The sequence below is a fragment of the Terrapene carolina genome, unplaced genomic scaffold (genome assembly GCF_002925995.2).
Source record: "Terrapene carolina triunguis isolate 2854851 unplaced genomic scaffold, T_m_triunguis-2.0 Scaffold236, whole genome shotgun sequence".
In the NCBI taxonomy this organism is placed as follows: domain Eukaryota; kingdom Metazoa; phylum Chordata; order Testudines; family Emydidae; genus Terrapene; species Terrapene triunguis.
The window spans coordinates 14,503,979-14,524,246 of NW_020664587.1; the positions used below are offsets into that span (position 1 = coordinate 14,503,979).

The window sequence follows — 20,268 nt, forward strand, 5'->3', positions numbered from 1 at the left end:
ATGGCCTTAAATATCAGCAGGAACAGGGCTTGGGAGCAATAAGAATCTTCATTAGCTGTAGCAGTATTAAGGATTGTCTCCTCCATCAGGCTGTAGCCACTACCTGCGCTGGGAAGCATGCTCCCAGCTGCAGTGTAGTAGATATACCCTCATGGATGGCAATCACAAGGTTGGGCCAGCAAAAGGCAGTGGTGACATACACAAGTCAGCACGTGGCAATAGAAATTGCTGGACCAGATCATGCTGCATCAGTTAGTGGCTAGCGCTCAATACTTCAAAGGGAACGTTAAGAGGGGAAAAAAAAATAGTTCCCAAAGCAAAAATCCCATATCCAGACACCCCCAAATGTTGGCAATTTCTGAAACTTTGTTTCTTGGGCCCATCTGCAGAACAAGAGGTGACTTGGCTAGCTGTACACATGTTCCTTGGATTGGAGAAACAGAGGCAAACAGCAGGACAAGAGATCCATATCTCCCTGCTCTCAGTCCCACACATGCATACCCTTTCCCTCTCCCAAATAAGTCCTCCCGTCTCTTTGCTTCAGTTTATTTCTGTGAGAGAAGGATAAGGAGGGGACCTGCTATGGGGTAGGAGAAGGGACACACAGCTGAGGGGAGACCCCTCACCGTCAGTGGAGACACCTTGGGGGTAACTCCTTCTATGCACCAGGGGTACGTCAAATATAAAGAACAGACGAAGGAAGGAGGAGGGGGAGGTTAATATATGGACCTGAGAATACATGGAGTCTGGAAGTGGTGGCAATTACATGGAGACTGGTCCCAGAGGCTGCTCTCAGCCTTGCTTGGAGGGGGGAGAGGAGAACATGTGGCTCCTTCTTCCACTTCTTCCTTTGGGTGGTGCTGGCATCCCTACAGCTGTTTCCGCTTGTTGTCCTTCATACCAGTTGCCAGGCCCCAGGGGTTCTATGGTTACCAAGTTACCATGGTTTGTTGCTTTTCATTCCATTCTGTACCCACAAAAACACTTTGTTTAAAAAAAAAAAAAAGTTGTCTTTTGGTCCCTGGGTGGGAAGAGACTGAAAGATGCTCACAGGTGGTAGTGGGCTCCAGGATCCGACGATAAGCCCCAAGGGCCCATTTCCTCTAGGACCTTTCCCAAGACACATCTGGATCCACCACAACACCCCTCAAGACAGCTTGGACAAAGCCTGTCACGAGATCTGGAAACGCGTTCAAGGTCTTTCTGAAGAGCTCCAGCCTAGGTCAACGTCCCCAGTCCTGCAGCCTACCTGTCACCCACTTGTGTCACCAGAACCCCTCAGAGGAGAAGGCAGCAACTCCCTGAAAGAGTGAGTGTTCTCAAAATGTCAGAGAGGAGATCACTGACCAACTCCAAGTGGAAATTCACCCCCCTCCCTCTCTTATGCCCTTTCTTCCCTATAGTAGCTTTGGGAACATGTGTACAAACAGACTAGCTAAGCTCTCAGACTGGTTGAGATAAGACACCGTGGCTGTTTATTTTCACAGCACCAACCCAGAGAGCAAAATGATCTCCTTTCCCTCCACACATTCATTTTCCTATGCAAAACGCCCTGGGATGCCTAGCCACATCTGTAATTCTGAAGCACAGTAAGCAGCTGCCGCATTCAGTTCCCCACAGCAGCTTTTTTTTTAAAAAAAGATCAAAATATTTACAGTAAGAAGCAAAAGAAGCCTTCAAAAGAGCAAAGCAGAAAATTAAAATGTTATACTGTAAACAGCTGATCTTTACAAAGGAAAGCTGAATTTGGCAGAGAACTTTTTTCTGCCAAGTCTCTCTCCATGGGGTAAGTCATAGGAAGGGAAGGAGATACAATTTTCAAATTTAAGAGGGAAGTATTTATAGAATTCTCCTGAAGCAGGGCAGGGGGGAACCAACAAAATTAAAATTTGCAAACCCAGCAATTAATAAGCAGAGGTTGGCAACTGCCCTGGTCTTAAAGCAAAAATGCAATACACCAGTCAGGGTTGCACAGACTGGGCCCAGCCTGCTTTGATGCAGTAAATAAGTTACATTAGAGCTTAAATTGCTTTAGGAAGGGTAAGTTAGTATCATTTGTCCCTTTATACAGACGGGGAAACAAATTGAAGGGAAGGGATTTAACCAAGGTCACATAGTGAATCGGTGATATGTATCCAGGAATAGAACCCAGGAGTCCTGACTCCAAATCCAGTGCCCCATCAATGCTAAGTGTACTGTAATCTTGAAGGTAGACTCCAGAAGTCATGAAGAGTCAATCAGGCTCATTTCTCCTCTCGCATCCATGTGAATCTGGAGTCACTCCATTGAAGTCAGTCTCCAGTGCATAGCTGGGGTAAGTGAAAGGAGAATGCAGGCCCAAGCGTCTTTATGAACCAGATGTTCATCACATCAGTTAATGCACTAGTGGAAGGCGCTCAGATATTATGGTGAGAACAGCTGCACAAGAGCCTGTGTAGAACAGAATTAAACGACTACTAACAATCTGAATTTTAAGTCCTCCCCTGTTTTAATAAATGAAATTGACCCTTAAAGCACCATAATTTTTGTTTATTAGCAGCAAATTTAGTTGGCTCTGAAAGGGCAGCCAACCTAACATTATCCCTTGCCAATGTGCCTCATAACTATCATACCCTGGGGGAGAGACTAGAGTGTAGTTCCATATGCTTTCTTTCCTTTGCATCTGTGCTGCACCACCATCCACAAGCGCGCCAGAGCTGAGGTGGAGCTTCTGAGGGGGACACCTGAAGAAACAGAAACTGGACTGAGACCCATCAAACTCATTTTTCATGCAATGAGAGAGGCAGTGAGGTCCGGTGGACAGGGCATACTAAGCCTAGGAATCGGGAGACCTGGGTTCTACTGACACCTCTACCATGGAGCTGCAGAGTGACCTTGGGCAAGCCCCCTCTCCCATTCCCTCACAGACTTTGTCTTGACTGTTTAGGGCAGCGGCTGTCTCTCACTTTGTGTCTGTAAGGCACCTAGTGCTAAGGGGCCCTGATCTTGGTCCCTATACAAGTAATAACTGAACTGCCTTCAGATCAGTTTTGATTACTATTGACCAAATGCCAAGACCTGCTTTGCTCTACTCATTTGAGTAATCTCTCTGAAACCAACGCTGCTGCTCAAATGAGGACAGTGAGCAGGATTCTAACCTGGGCCATATTTTTACCGTTGATCCTGGAGGTACAAGTGTCCTTATCCAACTGCCAGGAAGAGATTTTACAAAAACCTCAGAGTCTATGAGGACGGCCAGTAAAGGTCCATGTATTACTTGATTTGTCATCTGCAACAACACTGGGGCTAAGATTAGCCCTAGTGACCTTGCTTGATTTAGCAAAACTTTAATTATTTTAAAATATTGACTTATGCAAATCACAGCTAAGTTCATTTTAAATGAATCTGGAATCTTTTGAACAAACAGTTTCACCTTCCTGGCTTTGTTACTGGAATATTTAGACATAGGAGGATGACAAGTCACTGAAAACATCCAGAGCTTCTGTTATGTTTTATTCATATTGTGACTATGCCTAGTAGACCCAATTGAGGTCAGGGCACCATTTTGCTGGGTGTTTTCACACGTCTAGTAACAGACAGTTCACTACCTTGACGAGCTTACAATCTAAACAGATGAGGTAGACAGGAAGGATGGTTCAGTGGTTAAGGCCCTAGTTTAGGACTTGGGAAACCTGGTTTCAAGACCCTTCTCTGCCACAGACTTCCTGCCTGCCCTTGGGCAAATCACTTAGTTCCAGATCCTCAAAGGGGCCTGAATATCTTTGAGGATCTGGGCCTTCCCAGTGTCCTTATGCTTCAGTTCCCCATCTGTAAACTGGGGATAACAGCACTGCCCTGCCTCACAGGGGTGTTGTGAGGATACGTACATTACAAGATTTCAAATGGCTCAGACACTGGGGTGAGAGGTGCCAGTCGAGTACAACAGGAAAAACAAAAGCTGATCCCATTTTACAGATGCTACACTAGGACTTACGACGATATTGCAGCAAAGAATTTGCATTGTATCCAAGCCCCCCTTATTATTATTTGTACTACCTTAGCACTTTGAGAGCCGGCTGAAATCAGGGCCCTACTGTGCTGGGTGCTGCACAGACACACAGTAAGAGACAATTCCTTAAAATCTCAACAGACAAGTCCTCCCAGTGGCAGAGCAGGCCTCCTGACTTCCCCACTTTTAAAATCTGGCTGTAAAACTTTCCTTCTGTGTTTGGTTCTGAGAACTGATGTGCCATATGAAGGCTGCTTGAAATAGTTCTAAGGAAGGGCAAGTTTTCTTTGGAAGCAGCGATACTGATAAACCGTCACAGAGATCAACACGGATTCATAGATTTTAATGTCAGATGGGACTGTTCTGATCATCTCATCTGACCTCCTGTAGAACACTGGCCAGAGAATATCACCAAGCAAATCTCACCATCTCTGCATCAAGCTCCATAAGTTCTGGGAGAACTGGAGCACCTTTTTTAGACCACTACAATCTTGTTTAAAGGCTTCAAGTGGTGCGGAATCCACCACACCCTTACGTAAACTGTTCACCTGGTCAACTACTCTCACTGTTAAGAATATGAAGCTTATTTCTAGTCTGAAGGGGTCTCTCAGCAGCTTGCTCCCACAGGAATTTGTTATGCCGGTGTCTGCTCTAATAAAGAGGCCCCCTGCTATCAGAAATCTCCCCCCTACATAGGTACTTACAGACTATGATCGAATCACCTCTTAACCTTCTCTTGGAGAAACTAGATACAGCAAGGGACTAAAGAAATTCAGTGTAAGGCAGGATTTCCAGACCCTGAATCATATTTGTAGCTCTTAATCCTTTCTAATTTGTTGACATCCTTTTTGAAGTGTTGACACCAGAACTGGCCCCGGTATTCCAGTCTCACTAAGATACATACAGAATGGTTTTAACACCTGCCTACTTCTACTCCGTATTCCCCTGCTAATACATCCAAGGAACCCATCTGCTTTCTTCTCCCAGCGTGATGCGCTGGAGCTCACGTTCAGCTGGTTAGCCACCATGACCCTTAAATGCATTTCTGAGTCACTGCTTCCCAAAATATACCCCCCATCCTAGTAAGTGTGACTTGCATTCTTGGTTCCTTGAATGTACCACCTTACATTTAACAGTACAAAGCACAGGTTTGAGTGAGCCCATTGTTTACCACGTCACCAATTTGTGTGTCATCAGCAAACTGTACCAGCAGGGAATCCATGTTAGATATTTTTTTTCCCTTTATGTGGATATGAATTGCCTTGAACAGCCTCACCACCAGCAGACCTTTACTCCTCTTTCCTACATTTACTTTCCTTCCTGAGGTTTGGCTTCCTGTCTTTATCAAAGGCTCCCTAGGACATTGTAGCACCTAGATTCTGAAAAAAGCCTCAGGTTGGAAATCTCCGATGGCCCCATTTGTGCACCAGGTGTGATCAGGATTGCACCACCCGACCCTTCCCTATTCTCCCAGCGCATTCTGGGAAAACTGGATTGACCACAAGACTGGATGTGATATGGGTACTTGACACACCAAACCCTTATACAGATGCTTACCTTTACTCACATGAGTAGCCCCACTGAAATCAATGGCTCTACTCACATCAGTAAGACCACATGTGTATATGATTGCAGGATCAGGGCCCTAATCTGTACTGCAAAGGTAGCTTTGAACTGGAATGGAAGTCAGAGGTGGGGAGGAAGGTTATACTTTTTTAAATATTAAACAGGCTGCAATTCACCATCTCCCAAACTGCTCCCCCCCCCCCAAAAACCCCAAACAACTAACCAGCTGAAGTTTCTTGGTTATTTTATTTTAGGAAGAGAAGAGCCAGGCAGTTTAAAAACTCTGCTAATTACACAGTGAGTCCATAATCAGACATAATTAGATGAATTTATAATTGATGATTAAGAAGTTTGGCAAGCTATTTATATGTACACGTTTATAACCCTGGCCATCCCGTCCCCCAAGCCAATAAGGATAACCAGTTTATGCATTAAATTACTAATCACATTTGGTAATAAGTGAGCAAACTGGGTCCCTCATTACACAAGTAATCAACAGAAGGCAGGAGTATTGGGAGCAGGCAACCACAATGGAAAGATCCATAATTAAAAAGTTCTTGAAAAGAAACCAATTTCTAATCATGAACATGCCCATTTCTCCACTGTCCTGCACCTTATGCCATCAATAGATAGTCCGTGTCCCACAGAGCTTACAATCTTTTTGTCCTGTGTTTGTACAGCTCCTAGCACTTCGGGGTCCTGGCCCACGACTAGGGCTTCTAGGTGCTGCCACAAAACAAACAAATAGTAACACAGCACGCTAGGGCAGAATGGGTGTAAAACATTACCATTGTGATTCAGGAGCATTTCACACTCATGTTTGCACTGGTGTGAGTGGCTGCACAAGACACAGGGCAATGGTGAATCGGGCCCAATAGATTTTAAAATTATCTTTAAATTGAGTGATTCATGCCCTGTCATCCAGTCCCACCATCTGGCAGTCAGAGGCTTAGGGACACCCAAAGCATAGGATTGCATCCCTGACCATCTTGGCAAATAGCCATAGATGGACCTGTCCTCCATCAACTTATTGAATTCACATGGAACTCATTCTAGGACTGGGATCTTTGACTGCAACTGGAGTTGTGAGTCTAAGGGCTGGTCCACACTACCCGCCCAATTCGGCGGGTAGAGATCGATCTTCTGGGATCGATTTATCGCGTCTCATCTGGACGCGATAGATTGATCCCAGAAGCGCTCCCCCGTCGACTGCGGAACTCCTGCTCGCCGAGAGGAGGAAGCGCTGTCGACGGGGGAGCCTGCCTGCGCCGCGTGGACCCGCAGTAAGTAAATTTAGTTCGATCTAGGAAACATCGACTTCAGCTACGCTATTCTCGTAGCTGAAGTTGCGTTTCCTAGATCGATCCCCCGCCCCAGTGTGGACCTGCCCTAAGCATCTCTGGAGATCAGACCACTTTTAGGTCAAGAGCTTTGTGCACCCAGCGTGTGCAATTTGGATGAAGAACTTGAATGTTTAGAGAGAGATTTGTATTGCATGTGGTAGGTGATTGTGTATTCCCATTAGACGTCAAATTCAGGGCTCTGTTCTCAGAACATCAGCTTGACGCTTACATTGAAGCCCATCTCATTGCACGCCGCACTAGAAGACCACATCCAACTCTGCCTTCACCGACCTCTAACCTACCCCCAAGGCTTCCAGTAAACATTTGTTCTACCATTAGTTTCACTCCCTCTGCAAAGGAGCTAGTCAATATGTACTGGTCCCCGAAATAGCCAAAGGTAGGGAAAGACAGTCTAGTGGAGAATAGGCTACTGGACCAACTGGGAGATATTATCTCACCCGTCTTGTCTCTCTGGAATTCTAGAGACATTATTATTACTAGCTGACAGTCTGTGATGCAACATGGGCATAATCCATAAACTGTGTAAAAAAAAAGCCAAAAATGGCTGAGAACTTAAACTGGATGGTAACAGAATGTCAGTCCCAGTGATGATTGAGCCTGGTGATATTCTAAACAAACAAACAAACAAGCTCTCAGACATGCTTCTAGATGTTTCCTTCACGTCACACTGACTCTACAGATATTCCTGGCTTCAGAGTGGCACCCAGACAGAGAGACAATCCTGGAATTTTATTATAAAGATCATCATCTGTATTACTGTAGCATCTAGGAGCCCCAGGCTTGGCCCAGGGCCCCATTGTGTCAGGCGCTGTACAAACACAGAATAAAAAGATAGCCCCTGCCCCAAAGAGCTAGGTTAAATTCTCTGCCTAGCTGTGAACTCTCTCTTTGATTTGGGGCACGTCACTTAATTTACCCGTGCCTCAGTTTCCCCATCTGTGACGTGGAGAAAATTCAGCCCAACCTCACAAGGGTGTTGGAAGGATAAAAATTCATTAGTGATTATGAAGTGTTCTGAAACTATAGCGATGAGGGCCATTTAAGTACAGTTGCACAATGTAGGCTTCAGTGGAACTTTATCTATACTAGGGCTTTGTGGGGGCCCCTTCCCCCCAAATTCTGATGATTTCATCAACATTTCAAATTTCAGTTAAAAAGGGGGGGGGGGGCGACAATTCTCTCTCCCCATTTTTCAACTGATTGTCAGAAACCCCCCCACTGCTAACAACTGGTAAGGCCAGGTGAACTGATGCTGAACTCAATATTGGCTGCAAGCATATCGGGCTTGGCAACTAATTCATCTGCCCCTATTGTCAACAGTAAGTCATTTTCCTAGTGTAGACAAGGCTTGGATTTCATTTTGTAGCAGAAATATATTTATAGACTCAGAATTTACTTTAAGCAAATCTCTCATAATAATTCTTTGCGCTCCCACGTGTTTCATCCAAGTTGCCTGCAGTTATCCTTGTTGAATGTGCATTAACCGTGTTAGAGTTCTCTCTTTCATGTAGATCGTTGGAACAGAACTGTGTCAAAGATGAGATTTCCCTTCTGGTGGAACAGGAGTACTTGAGCCTTACCCAGGAGAACATTAGCGAGACAGAAATGCAAGGTTTAGAAAGAAGCAAAAAACCTGCCTCTACTTTAAATCAGACTTCATCAAACAACAGCCTTTTCCTGCTTTCCGAGAGGGACCGGTTGCTAGATGAAACAGAAGCAGTAGAAAGCATGTACCGAGCAATGGTGGGAAGCAAAGAAAGGGAGATGAAACTCAGATCTCTCTGTGATGCTCAGCTTTCTACAAAATCCACCATCGCTGGGATTCTACGTCCTGCAAAATGCACCTTCAAGAATGCTAGAGGGGTGGACAATGGTAGCGGTAACCCAGTGGCTTCTAACAAAGAGACCAGTAAGTCACTGGTGCCGTGTCCATTGAAACGCATAGAGGCTGCCAAAGCACCAGATAATCAGGTGGTGGCGGCGGAAACCAGGCTGACCAAGGACTACCTACAAAGTAACATGTTCAATTCCCCCACCCATAAGGAGAGCGCAGTGGTGCCTGTGCCTTCCACGACAGCAGAAAGCCAAACCACGGGGCCAAAGAAGCAGCTCCCGGTGTTTGCCAAGATCTGCTCAAAAACTGATCCCGACTCAGTTCCCGAGGGAGTTCAGAACACAGGTACGGGGTGTTTGGAAGCATCATTTGGGAATGATTGGCGGGGGGGAATAAAGTAAAGCAAGAGATGTTTAAAATGCAGCCGACATCGAATGGGAAGGGACCTTCTGGGTCGGGTCCAGTCCCCTGTGATTGCAGGTAGCCATAGACAACAGGTATGGTATTCACTGCTATATACAGAGATGTCATTTCATAGGGGACAAACAATGTGGTTCTTAACCTTTTCCATAGTGGGATCCTCAGTTCCATACCAGGACCAACTCCCAGCATCCTCCCTGTCATCCAGCTGGGATCTATGCAACACCTTTCTCCCACTTAACAAGATGGGAGGTGACCCCAATATTGAGATCCCACGGACTGGCAGATATGATTGGTAGCTTTTTAAAGAAGCCAACTTGAAAGTCTGTATGGAACTGCCTTACTATCTGCAGCACTTGATGCCAGCCTGGTCAGAAATAAATCTTGCATGTATCTCTTTCCTTGTATTAGCAAGGGTACAATTTTTGTGGTAGGCTAAACTGAGATGATCAAGGTTACGGGATAAATACTGACGGAGCTTGATTCACTGCCAAGTGAAAACAATAGGACTCTTTCCATTGACTGCAACGGGCATTGATTGGGTTCATAACGCATTATCTCACATTTTGTGAAGGTAGAGTTAGCCCCTACGGCCCAAGATTTTCCAGAATTAACTCAAGTATTTTGGGGGCCATATTTTGTTCGGGGCCCAATTTGAGACACTTTAAAGGGGCCAGAAAGTACTGAGCACCCATCCTCGGAAACTGCCCATCAGATGTCTCAGGATGGGCAGTCAACATCAGTAATCCATTTTGAAAATCTTGGTCTAGTGTATTGCAACCCGGAGATGCTATAAAATGAACGAGAAGCTAGTCAGTTTCCCCCCCTAACCTTAAAGAGGTTTTGAATGCGGTGCAAAGGGTCTTGTTCCATTCTTATTCTAGCTGAACCATTTCATTCATCCTTATCACTCAGACAGTTACAGTTAATTCCAAGTCCTGTAGGGACTGGATGGACAGGTCCTACTAATTAGAGAATTTAAAGTGCTAATTGTTGAATTTGGGTCTCAATACTGAAAGCTTGTAGTCAGTGGAAGTAGCTGAGATCTTAAGTAAATTTGGTTTGTGGGCAAAGCACACCCTTTTAAGTTAGGCTGATCCACCGGAGCAAAGAAAAGCCCAGCGTGTCTGTTTAATAACGTGTTTAACCATCTTTTGTTTTACAGTAACTACTGCAGCATCGGATAAGAACAACCTCAAATACAATGGGAATGTTTTCACCCCGCGTTTTGCTACCACGTCAACGACCACCTCCTTAAACCAGTCAGTGTGGCTCAGTCTGAACTATCCTCCACCCCCCATCTATCCAAACCATTCAAACTTTCCACAGTTCCAGGTAACAGAACAATAAACATGCAGGGTTCTCGTCTGGCATTGTCAGAGCGAAGCCTGGCAAGCCTGTGGTTGCAGCCACCACTGCTTCTAACCCTACTTTTTGCTTTGTACCATTGGAAGGATCTGAAAGGAACTGGACTGCTATCCAACTCAGCGCTTTGGGGGGGGAAAAACGGGGGATAACTTTGGGTGGCAAACAAAACATAAAGAGAACAAGTAGTTTAGTGCATCAGGGGTGTTCATGCTTCACTGGAAGGGTGCTGAATTTATGAGACAGTGAGTTATGACCGACCGTGCTTTGTACCCATTTTCATTCCTAGGTTAGTATCAGTTTACAGTTTTCATTTGCTAGGATCCCCAAATGGATTTTTGATACTATTGCCATGTTTACAGATAAGGATGCCAAAACTAGGGTTGCCTCTACAACCTTAATTTAGTCTCAAGTTGCAGTGGGGGAGGTCTAGGTTGGATATTAGGAAACACTATTTCACTAGGAGGGTGGTGAAGCACTGGAATGGGGTACCTAGGGAGGTGGTGGAATCTACATCCTTAGAGGTTTTTAAGGCCCGGCTTGACAAAGCCCTGGCTGGGATGATTTAGTTGGTGTTGGTTCTGCTTTGAGCAGGGAGTTGGACTAGATGACCTCCTGAGGTCCCTCCCAACCCTAATATTCTATGATTCTATGATTCTCCTTGTGTGTATACATTATAATACAGTCTTTAATTCCATGATGACTATTTTTTCCACAGGACCCCGGCCTCATTCAGTGCACAGAATGGATGATGCTCACTCAATACGCAGCTAATCAATATTTTGTTTTCTCCTCATTTTGCGCGAGGCCCCAGGCCTTATTTACTGTACACTATTACAGCCCACATCTGAAGATGGAAATATTAATTTCCTCATGGGCTTTTCTATTGTGCTCATCATCATTATATTATCTAGGGGCCACACAAACATGAATGAATTTATTTTCACAATATCCCTATAAGACCTGGGAGGGGTTAGGATGGGAAACTGAGGCATGGAGATAAAGGTCAAAAGTATCCATTAATTTGGGGTGCCCAATTTGAGACCTCCAAGACCTGTTATTTTTGAGTATGTAGAACTAAATAGCACTTCAAAGCACAGCTCCCATTGACTTTAATCAGCACTTCTACAAGTCAGGCACTCAGAAAATGAAGAATACACAATTGGTGACCCCCTCTGAAAAATCTGGCTTAAGTGACTAGACTAGCATCACATAGGAACGCTGTGGCAGAGGCAAGGATAGAATCCAATTTTCCAGAGTTGGTATTTAACTACCTTAACCATGAGACCCTCCTTTCTCTTCCTGAAATTCCCTGCTTCATTCAATACATATGTGGAATCCGTACCAACATTTTCTGGTGAGGGAAAAATGTTCCACCAGAAAAAAATATTCATCAGTTTTGTTCTTCTCCTTTCACTTAACATGTGGAATAGTTTCTTCAGTCATGTCCCACCTTCCACCAATCTTATCTCTGCATTTTTCTTATCCCCAGCTAACTCTGTTAGATTTAACTCTAGATACCACCCTAGCCCCATGGCAGAGTCTTATCCCTCTGGCCTGTTCACACTATCCAATTTCAATGAGATTTGAACACCTAACTTCCTTAAACCACTTGGAAAATCTCATCCTTAAGACGAAGTTCTTTGACTGGCCTCAACTCAGCCTATCCTATCATTTTGTGGGTGCACTTTTGCACTCTGTAATCAACTACAGTTGTATTTAATAGGCATTCGTCAGCTGCTTGATACGTTCAATGACAAGTTAGTGATCATCTGCATGCATAATTAATCCTTCTCTCATTGAGGTCAAGGGGAAGTTGAGCTCATTGCAAAACAGGACGGAGAGCGCAGAACCTATGGCGGATAGCTGTAATGTAGAGAAGAAACCTAGACTTGTGGAGTCAGAGAGGAGAATCTTGGCCAAAGATATTAACTAAATTCAGCTGACCTCTGCTCCCTTGAACAAATAACGTGCCCTTGAAAAGACAAAGGAACGTATTGCAGAATAAAAATAAGACCTAGTCAGACTGTTTTAAAGTCATGTCTTTTGTATTTTAACAGGGATTGTATCAGCAGAGAGCACGGATCCCATACCAGCAGACTTTACACCCTCCCCTAGGATGCTATTCGAGACAGGTGTGTCTAAATGGTTATAAATATGCTTTCATTTGCAGAACACAGATGCTAAGCATAGAAAATTAGCCAGAGCTGTTTGTCATGGGGCATAACTGACATTGGTAGCTTTGCAAAATAAGATTTGGGGGCCAGATCCTCAGATGGTGTAAATCAGCATAGATCTATGGAGTTACATCAGTTTACATTAGCTGAGGGCCTGGCCCCAAACCTCTAACCAAAACATCCAATTGTATATGCTCCATTTAGTGTTAACTCAGGACAGTCCTTTTTCTCTTTGTAAAGAATGGTACAATCAGCATCATGAAATGGTGCATTTCTATTGCGAGTTTAATGTATGAATGAGGAGGAGAACACTGGATGAGCTGCAGCGAGATAAGCTATGACAGGAAAAGGCACCACAGAGAGCTGGAGTGGCTTGGATGTCACCAGGAGAGCCTCAACAGAGCGGATCTCCTGCATGCCACTGCAGCGCTTCTGGGTCAGATCCAAATTGGTTCCTCAAGTTGGGGCGGGGGAGCTAAAACATTAATTAGGGAAAGTGCCATCACTTTGAAAGGGCAGCAGACACGGAGAATTTTGCAGTGTCCTGCAACACCCACAGTATTATCCCAGGGTGATGGGGGGGGGAAGAGTATACCCATATTCTACAGAAATGTTACCAGATGGTGTAGCAGTGTGATCTAGTGGATAGGGCCCTGGCCTTGACAGCAGGAGACCTGGGTTCTCATCCCAACTCTACTCTGTGACCTTGGATACATTTTCCTGTGTCCCCTCCCACCCTTCACCTGTCTTGTCTATTTACATTGCAAGTTCTTTGGCCAAGGCCTGTCTTTTCCTCAGTAACTGCACAGCATCTACCATAAGCGGGGCCTGATTTCAGTTGGGGCAGTAAAACTGCTAATAAATAATAATATAGATGGCACAGAAGGTGGTTTGGAGGTGGCCAGGAGTCAGGACTACATGGCTCCAATAGCCTAAATTCTCATCTACACATAGGGTGGGTCCATGGTCATCACTGAAGCCTAAGGACTATGGAGTGGCTATCTCCCTGTTCCACATGCTGGCTCTGCTATAGGTGAGGAAAACAGGATGCTGTGTCCCACGCTGCATAAACTCCCCTGCCAAGCTAATGGAACTTAGGGGGTTGCCCAAGAGGTAGTGTACTTTTCAGACAACACATTTCTGTCTGAGGCAGTCTGCTTTGACTCTGCTTGCTTCTTCCATCTTTTCCTTCCGAAGAACTGACAAGACTTTAAAAGAGGAGGATGGGACTTTTGTTTGAAAAGGAACCAAGTCACCAACTTGTGGCCCTCTCTCTGGGTAAACATGAGCTGGGTCCCTTGTAGCCAGTAAATTAGCTAATCCCTTCTGGGCATTCTCTCCAAGATAAGGCAGCTTCTATAGCAAGATGCAACCCACACAGCACTTAGACACATCAGCTTTTTCCTCTTCCATAGGAAGGTGGGGTGAAGGGGAAACCCCATCGGATCAAAATTTAAGAGCTGGGCATACCACATAGCGGACATCACTGCAACTCTCTCTCCAACTGGAGACATGGCTGAGAAACACGTTTATTATGCCGAATGCAACTGAATCAGATCTGAATGACACCACGATTTCTTTGTACAGCGAACAATAGCAAATAGAATGAGGAGCACTTGTCAGCGTTGATATCCTTGACATGTTCTGTGTCATTTACAAGGGTTCTGTAGGAATGGATGCAAAAATACCTGTTGTAGTTGCAGCTGATTGTCATCATGTCTTAAGCTTCCGGAGAGCTAGAATTTGGGAGGTGCCGAGTACACTTTCAACCCCTTTGGCATCTGTAAGAGTTGAAGGTTTAATTCATCTGATCAAAAAATGATGATGGGGCAGGGGAAATATAAACTTTTCCCCCCAAAATGTCCCTGTTTTATCAAAGTTAAAAAATTCACTGATTTAAAAAAAGAAGAAAAAAAAAAAGAAACCCACTCCAACCAGACCCACAGTCACTAAAAAAAAGTAGGAGGGGATTTTTGTGCAAAAATGTCATGAATATTTTCCCTTTTTAGTATAATTTTTGAATTTCAAAATTTGAAATATTTCATCCATCTCTAGTTCCAATTGGCATGTGCAGATCTGTCTGTAAACTGTTTTATTTCACCAACTTCTTGCTCTTTGTTTCTTTACCATCTGTAGGTAACTCCATACAATCCACAGCAGATTTTCCGGTCACCTTACACCCCTTTATTGAACTATATCCCTCTGGTCCAGCCTGGTTATTCATACCAGCAGAGGAACCCCTCCAAACCATCTAGCAGCGTACGTGATCCACCAGCAATGGCGGGTGATGGGCCGCAGTATCATTTTTCTCATTCATATGGGTACGTCCACACTGATGTGTGGTCTAGTTCTCATAGCACATCATGGGAGGGTTTGGTGACTTACAGTCAAACCACATGGAGCTACTGACTGGAGCTAGTTGGAAAATGGAATTTCCATCCAGCTGGAATTTCCAACATTTCAAACCGATTTGAATACCCAATCAGAACAAAAAGTCAACATTGACAACAGAACAGAATTTCCAAAAAACCATCCATCCAGAAACAAACGTTTTGTTGTGATAATGTTCAATTGTTTTATTACTGTAAGGTTGGAACATTATAATATATTATAGAAAATTCAATACGAGTCCAAACAAATGAAATGAAAGTCAAAATCAAATATTTTACCTGATCTAAAAAAAGTCAAAATAATTTTTCATTTATTTGCCATCAAAAACATTGTGAAAGTTGCCATGTTCTTGCAAAGTGTTTCGATTTCAACAAAACGATACTATCCGACGGAAAACTGCTCCCCCCCGCCCCCCGACCTTCACTGCATGTTCTGAGAGGAGTTGTCTTCCAGACACAAAGCCATTCATCTTGAGTCTTAGTTTAAATAAAGGGAAAGTCGTAAGAACAAAAATAAAAAAGAGAGAACAGTGTATGCGTGTCTCCTCTGCAACATGCAGCATCAGCCCTGCCTTGCAAAAATGACAGCTGTCCCTGCACACAGGCAGACTTAGAAATGTACAGGGTCACTACTCAGGAAACAAAATGTTAATGGTTACACAGCTATATCCATCAAAATAATGAGAGAACATTAAAGTGGAGGTGGAAGGTTTTCTTGAATTTCTAGGACATTTTTCAAGTCATGGCAAAATTTTCAATCGTCAAATTCAGGGTGGGGTGGGAGGAATAGGACAAAATAAGATGAGACTTTTGTGAAAAAAATTCTCCCCCTTTTTCAAGAGTGGGCCAATTTAAATGTTTTGAATTTCCATTTTTTGTAGAATTTATGAAGCCCAGCAAGGGCTAGCAACCCAAGTACGAACCTAAGGTCCCTGGTGGACTTATACCGGGGCAGCTGGCCCATGCAGGGGTGAACACCTCTGCATCTTCACTCCTAGGGGGAGGGATAGCTCAGTGGTTTGAGCATTAGCCTGCTAAACCCAGGGTTATGAGCTCAATCCTTGAGGGTGCCACTTAGGGAGCTGGGGCAAAAATAAGTACTTGGTCCTACAAGTGAAGGCAGGGGGCTGGACTCAATGACCTTCCAGTTCTATGAGATAGATATATCTCCATATTATATATATTTTATTGTTACCCTCGCTAGCTAGATTAAAGCTAGCAGGGGTATGTCTACCAGCTACATTTCACCTTAATTTGCAGTATAGACATACCCCTAGACATGATGGTTAAAACGCTGGAGGCCCACTTCTTTGTAACAACAGTGGGAAAGTTTAGGGGGAAAAGACAACTATCTATACAAGGCCAATGGCTCTTAGGGCTGGATTTGGAAAGGTATTTAGGCATCTAACAATGCAGATGGGATTTTCAAAAAGCACCTAGCTGCATCTTTAGGCATCTAAATACCTTTAAAAATCTGGCCCTTCAGCAAGATTTCAAACCTTTTACAAACAACAAGCTCAAAAGGGAAGGGCGGGGGAGGGGGGGAGAAACGAGGAGGAAATCATAATGAAACTGGATTTAATTTGAATGTTTTTCAGGTTTAGTTCTACACCTGGTGGATCTGTGAGGACAAACCCATATTTCTCTTCCAATGGGAGTGGTATAAACTTTTAGAGCATCTAACTTTTTGATGCATCGTTTGGAGACACTGAAGCTTCAGTCACTGTTAGGTATCCGGAGGTCAAATAAGGACTTATTTTGTATTTCCCATGGTGAAGATTTCTGTCTCGAATGAGCCAACATGACTTATGTGTAAAGAAACAGCTACACAACAATTCATCCGAAAGAGGAGAGTTTTGTTTAGCGGAAGCAAATGAGATTTTTTCTTTTTGGTATGATGGAGAGAAATAATAAAAAAAATGTTTTATTTATGACAGATGCCTGAGCTGCTTAAAATTGAATTTTGCTGTAATAAAGATGGCTGATATAAAAAGGATCATGGCCACAAATTTCAGAGGTGATAACTTGAGTCGTGTATTCAAAGTGAGATTAACACAGAGGCATTCAGTAGCTACGGGGCTTGATTCTGTGGGGGAAAATGCTTGTGTCTTGTATCTGGAACCATGATACTGATCTACGTTTTAGCATTAAGGAAGAGGAAACCAGAATGCCTTTACAAAGAAACTTATTTTACTATGTTCCCTTTATTGAATTCAGAGTTTCAGGCTCTAACATTTGAAAGTGAGCTTTTGCCCTTGCAACATAGCTCCTGCTCGGGACTATATCATTAAAACAGCCTCAGGGTGGTAGGCAATCTACAGACAACTATGATGGATGTCTTTCTGCCCATGGTCAACAACAACCTGTTGGGTCAAATGCAGAAAGGACTGAATGGAATTATATGGCCTGTTATGCTGGAGGCCAAACTCATTAGGTGATTATAATGGTCCCTTCTGGTCTTAAAAAAAAAAAAAAAGTTAACATCTCTGTTGCAAAGAGTTTACAATCTGCAATTGGAAGGTCCTGCAACCGATAATGTAAGTGTCTGCCTGTGCACTAACATCAGTGGGTCTTTACTTGGGGTTTGTTTACATAGGGAGTTATACCAGTATATGGTTAAGTGTGAATATAAACAACTATAGTTGGACTGGTATAACTCCCCAAGTGAACACTTTCCAGTAGAAGTGCCTGTTTTGATTTAGTTTATGTTGCTTTCAAAGCAGTTTAAGCTAAACCAGAAAAAAGCCACTCTAGTCTAGAATAAGACTGTCCACGTAGGGAGTCTAACTATAGCAGATTAATTATACCAGTATAATTTCCTGGGTAGATAAGGCCTTAGATTGTAAACCTTATGGGGCAAGTACCTTCTTTTTGGTTCTGTGTTTGTACAGCACCCACGCAATGGGGTCCTGGTCCATGAGAAAGTCTTCTAGGTGCTTCTGCAATACAAATGATAAAATAACAGGGCTCTGTGCAGGCCCTGCATTCTGCTGAACGACGAGGGGAAATGGATCCAGAGAGGAAAAGGATTATCCGGAACATAACCACAGTGGAATGGGATATCAGATTAAGCCCACACTATGACGGCTGTATAATTCCCAGGCAGAGTCTTGCCCCATATTGGAGCTTTATGAGCTGCACATATGGTTGATCGCTGCCATCACACATCTAGGATAAGAGAGATAAGAACACAAGAACGGCCATACTGGGTCAGACCAAAGGTCCACCTAGCCCAATATCCTGTCTTCCGACAGTGGCCAGTGCCAGGTGCCCCAGAGGGAATGAACAGAACAGGTAATCATCAAGTGATCCATTCCCAGCTTTGGGCAAACAGAAGCTAGGGACACCATCCCTTCCCATGCGTTTTCAAGACTCGTTCCCTGCAAGGTGGAGAGCACCCTCACCCCATATTAAATTCAACAAGAGCTAAGGGTTTTCAGCCCCTCTCTCAGGGCCTAATCCAAAGCACTTTGGAAGATATTGGGCATCTCTCCATTGTCTTCCAAAGTGCCTTGGACCAGCCCTGAACACCCTTGGTTTAACAGGCTTCGGATCAGGCGCAGAATGCTCAGTATCTTGCAGGATCAAGCTCCAAATGCAGACGGAAGTAACTTCTGGGTAGCCCACTCCACAGAGCCGAGTTTGGGAAATAAATTCAAACCTCCCTTCCCTGTACACCACATAATGTGCTCCGTGGGATGTTTTTCCCCCTGCCATATTTTACAGGCTTCAGATGAGTAAGGCCTAAGTGATTTCAGAGTTGCATCGTCCATATTGGCTACACTTGACATCTCATCTCACAGCAATCCTTCAGGTGACATTTCAAACATACTATTAACCTACGTTTTCTCTTTCTCCACACTGTGTCAGCATTTTATTTCGGGTTGTACAGATGATTGATTCGACTGAGGACAATTTATGATAAGAAATCCATGCTATGGCGCCGGGGGGGGGGGGGGGGCACGCACCACAAGCCAAACCACAGGCAGAGACTCTACCAGACACAATTAGGCCAACAATTAAGAACCTCCAGTGTTTTTGTGAAGTATCAATGTCCTTCACTATGTGTGGCTTGTGGGTAACGTGACAGCTTGATAATAGAACACAAGCTGAAATATTGTTCAAGGAATGCCAAGGCAGCTGGGGAAAAAAAAAAATCAAAGCTGAGGGCCGTATGTTGCCCTAAAAACTCTCATTGGTGTCAGTGACAATCCCTATAGCACCTTTCATCCAGAAAGGCTTGGAGCACTTTACACATCGATAGACAAGCTATCTATAGGGATCATTTCACCCACTTTTGGAAGGAACATGGCAGCTGTTTAACTAGGCCCAGTAACATTATGCAACAGTTTAGGATAGGAAGGAAGAACCCATTTGATACTTTAAGGGCAATTTAGGTGAGAGGAATGCAGTTATTTCAATTGGAATTTAGCCAGGACACCAAGGTTACTGCCCTTACCGTACTCTTGAGCAAAATGGCATAGTATCATTAGTCGCTACAAGTGGTCCAAACTTCTGATTTATCCCTCAACCAATAATCATTATTCATCAATAATACAGTATTCAATTCCATGATCACATACTCTTTTTCAACAGCGTCAGTCAGGGCACAGAATGGACAGTACTCAATTAATGATTCAGTATTTTGTTTTATCCTCATTGTTCAATGTATTTACTGCACAATATTCAAACCCTGCTCTGAAGACAGAATTAATCATTTCCTCGTGAGCTTTTCAATAGCACTTATCACTGTAGTACCTGCCTAACAAACATTCATGAATTTATCTTCATAAAACCTCTTTATGCTGAGGGGGTGGAATTATCTCTGTTTTACAGATGGGGACCCACTAATTTTGGATGCCCAATTTGAGCTCCCAGGACCTGATGGGTCTTTATATGCACTTTATATGTTCAAAGCACCCCTCGGATTGACTTCAGCTGCAGATGTGAGTGCTCAGATGCAAGGCAAACCCCAGGCTCTCAAGTCAGGCACCCAGGAAATGATGAATACACAATTAGCAACCAACTCTGAAAAGTTTGCCTGCCCAGCACCTCCCAGGAACTCTATGGCAGAAGCAGGGATAGAATCGGATTCTCTAGGGCACATCAGCTGCGTAAACCATGAGATGGTCCTTCCTTCCCCTGCAATCCCTCTGCCGCATTC

At 44.0% G+C, this 20,268-nt stretch overlaps 1 protein-coding gene across 1 annotated transcript; it reads left to right on the forward strand.

The window, feature by feature from the left end:
• Positions 1-1,043: 1,043 nt before the first annotated feature.
• Positions 1,044-16,778, forward strand: CUNH1orf94 (chromosome unknown C1orf94 homolog). Its single transcript, XM_024199325.1, has 6 exons — positions 1,044-1,309; positions 8,430-9,097; positions 10,338-10,507; positions 12,598-12,672; positions 14,851-15,035; positions 16,703-16,778. Exons 1-6 carry the CDS (start codon positions 1,044-1,046, stop codon positions 16,776-16,778), a joined length of 1,440 nt encoding a protein of 479 aa, XP_024055093.1.
• The last annotated feature ends 3,490 nt before the right edge of the window (positions 16,779-20,268 follow it).

What these genes read in the sequence shown, in the direction of transcription:
- CUNH1orf94 (XM_024199325.1), top strand. Translation starts at nt 1,044, where the DNA reads ATGCTCACAGGTGGTAGTGGGCTCCAGGATCCGACGATAAGCCCCAAG. An exon ending in GGCAGCAACTCCCTGAAAGA is followed by an intron (nt 1,310 to 8,429) that starts GTGAGTGTTCTC and finishes TCTTTCATGTAG; the next exon opens with ATCGTTGGAACAGAACTGTG. An exon ending in CAAACTTTCCACAGTTCCAG is followed by an intron (nt 10,508 to 12,597) that starts GTAACAGAACAA and finishes GTATTTTAACAG; the next exon opens with GGATTGTATCAGCAGAGAGC.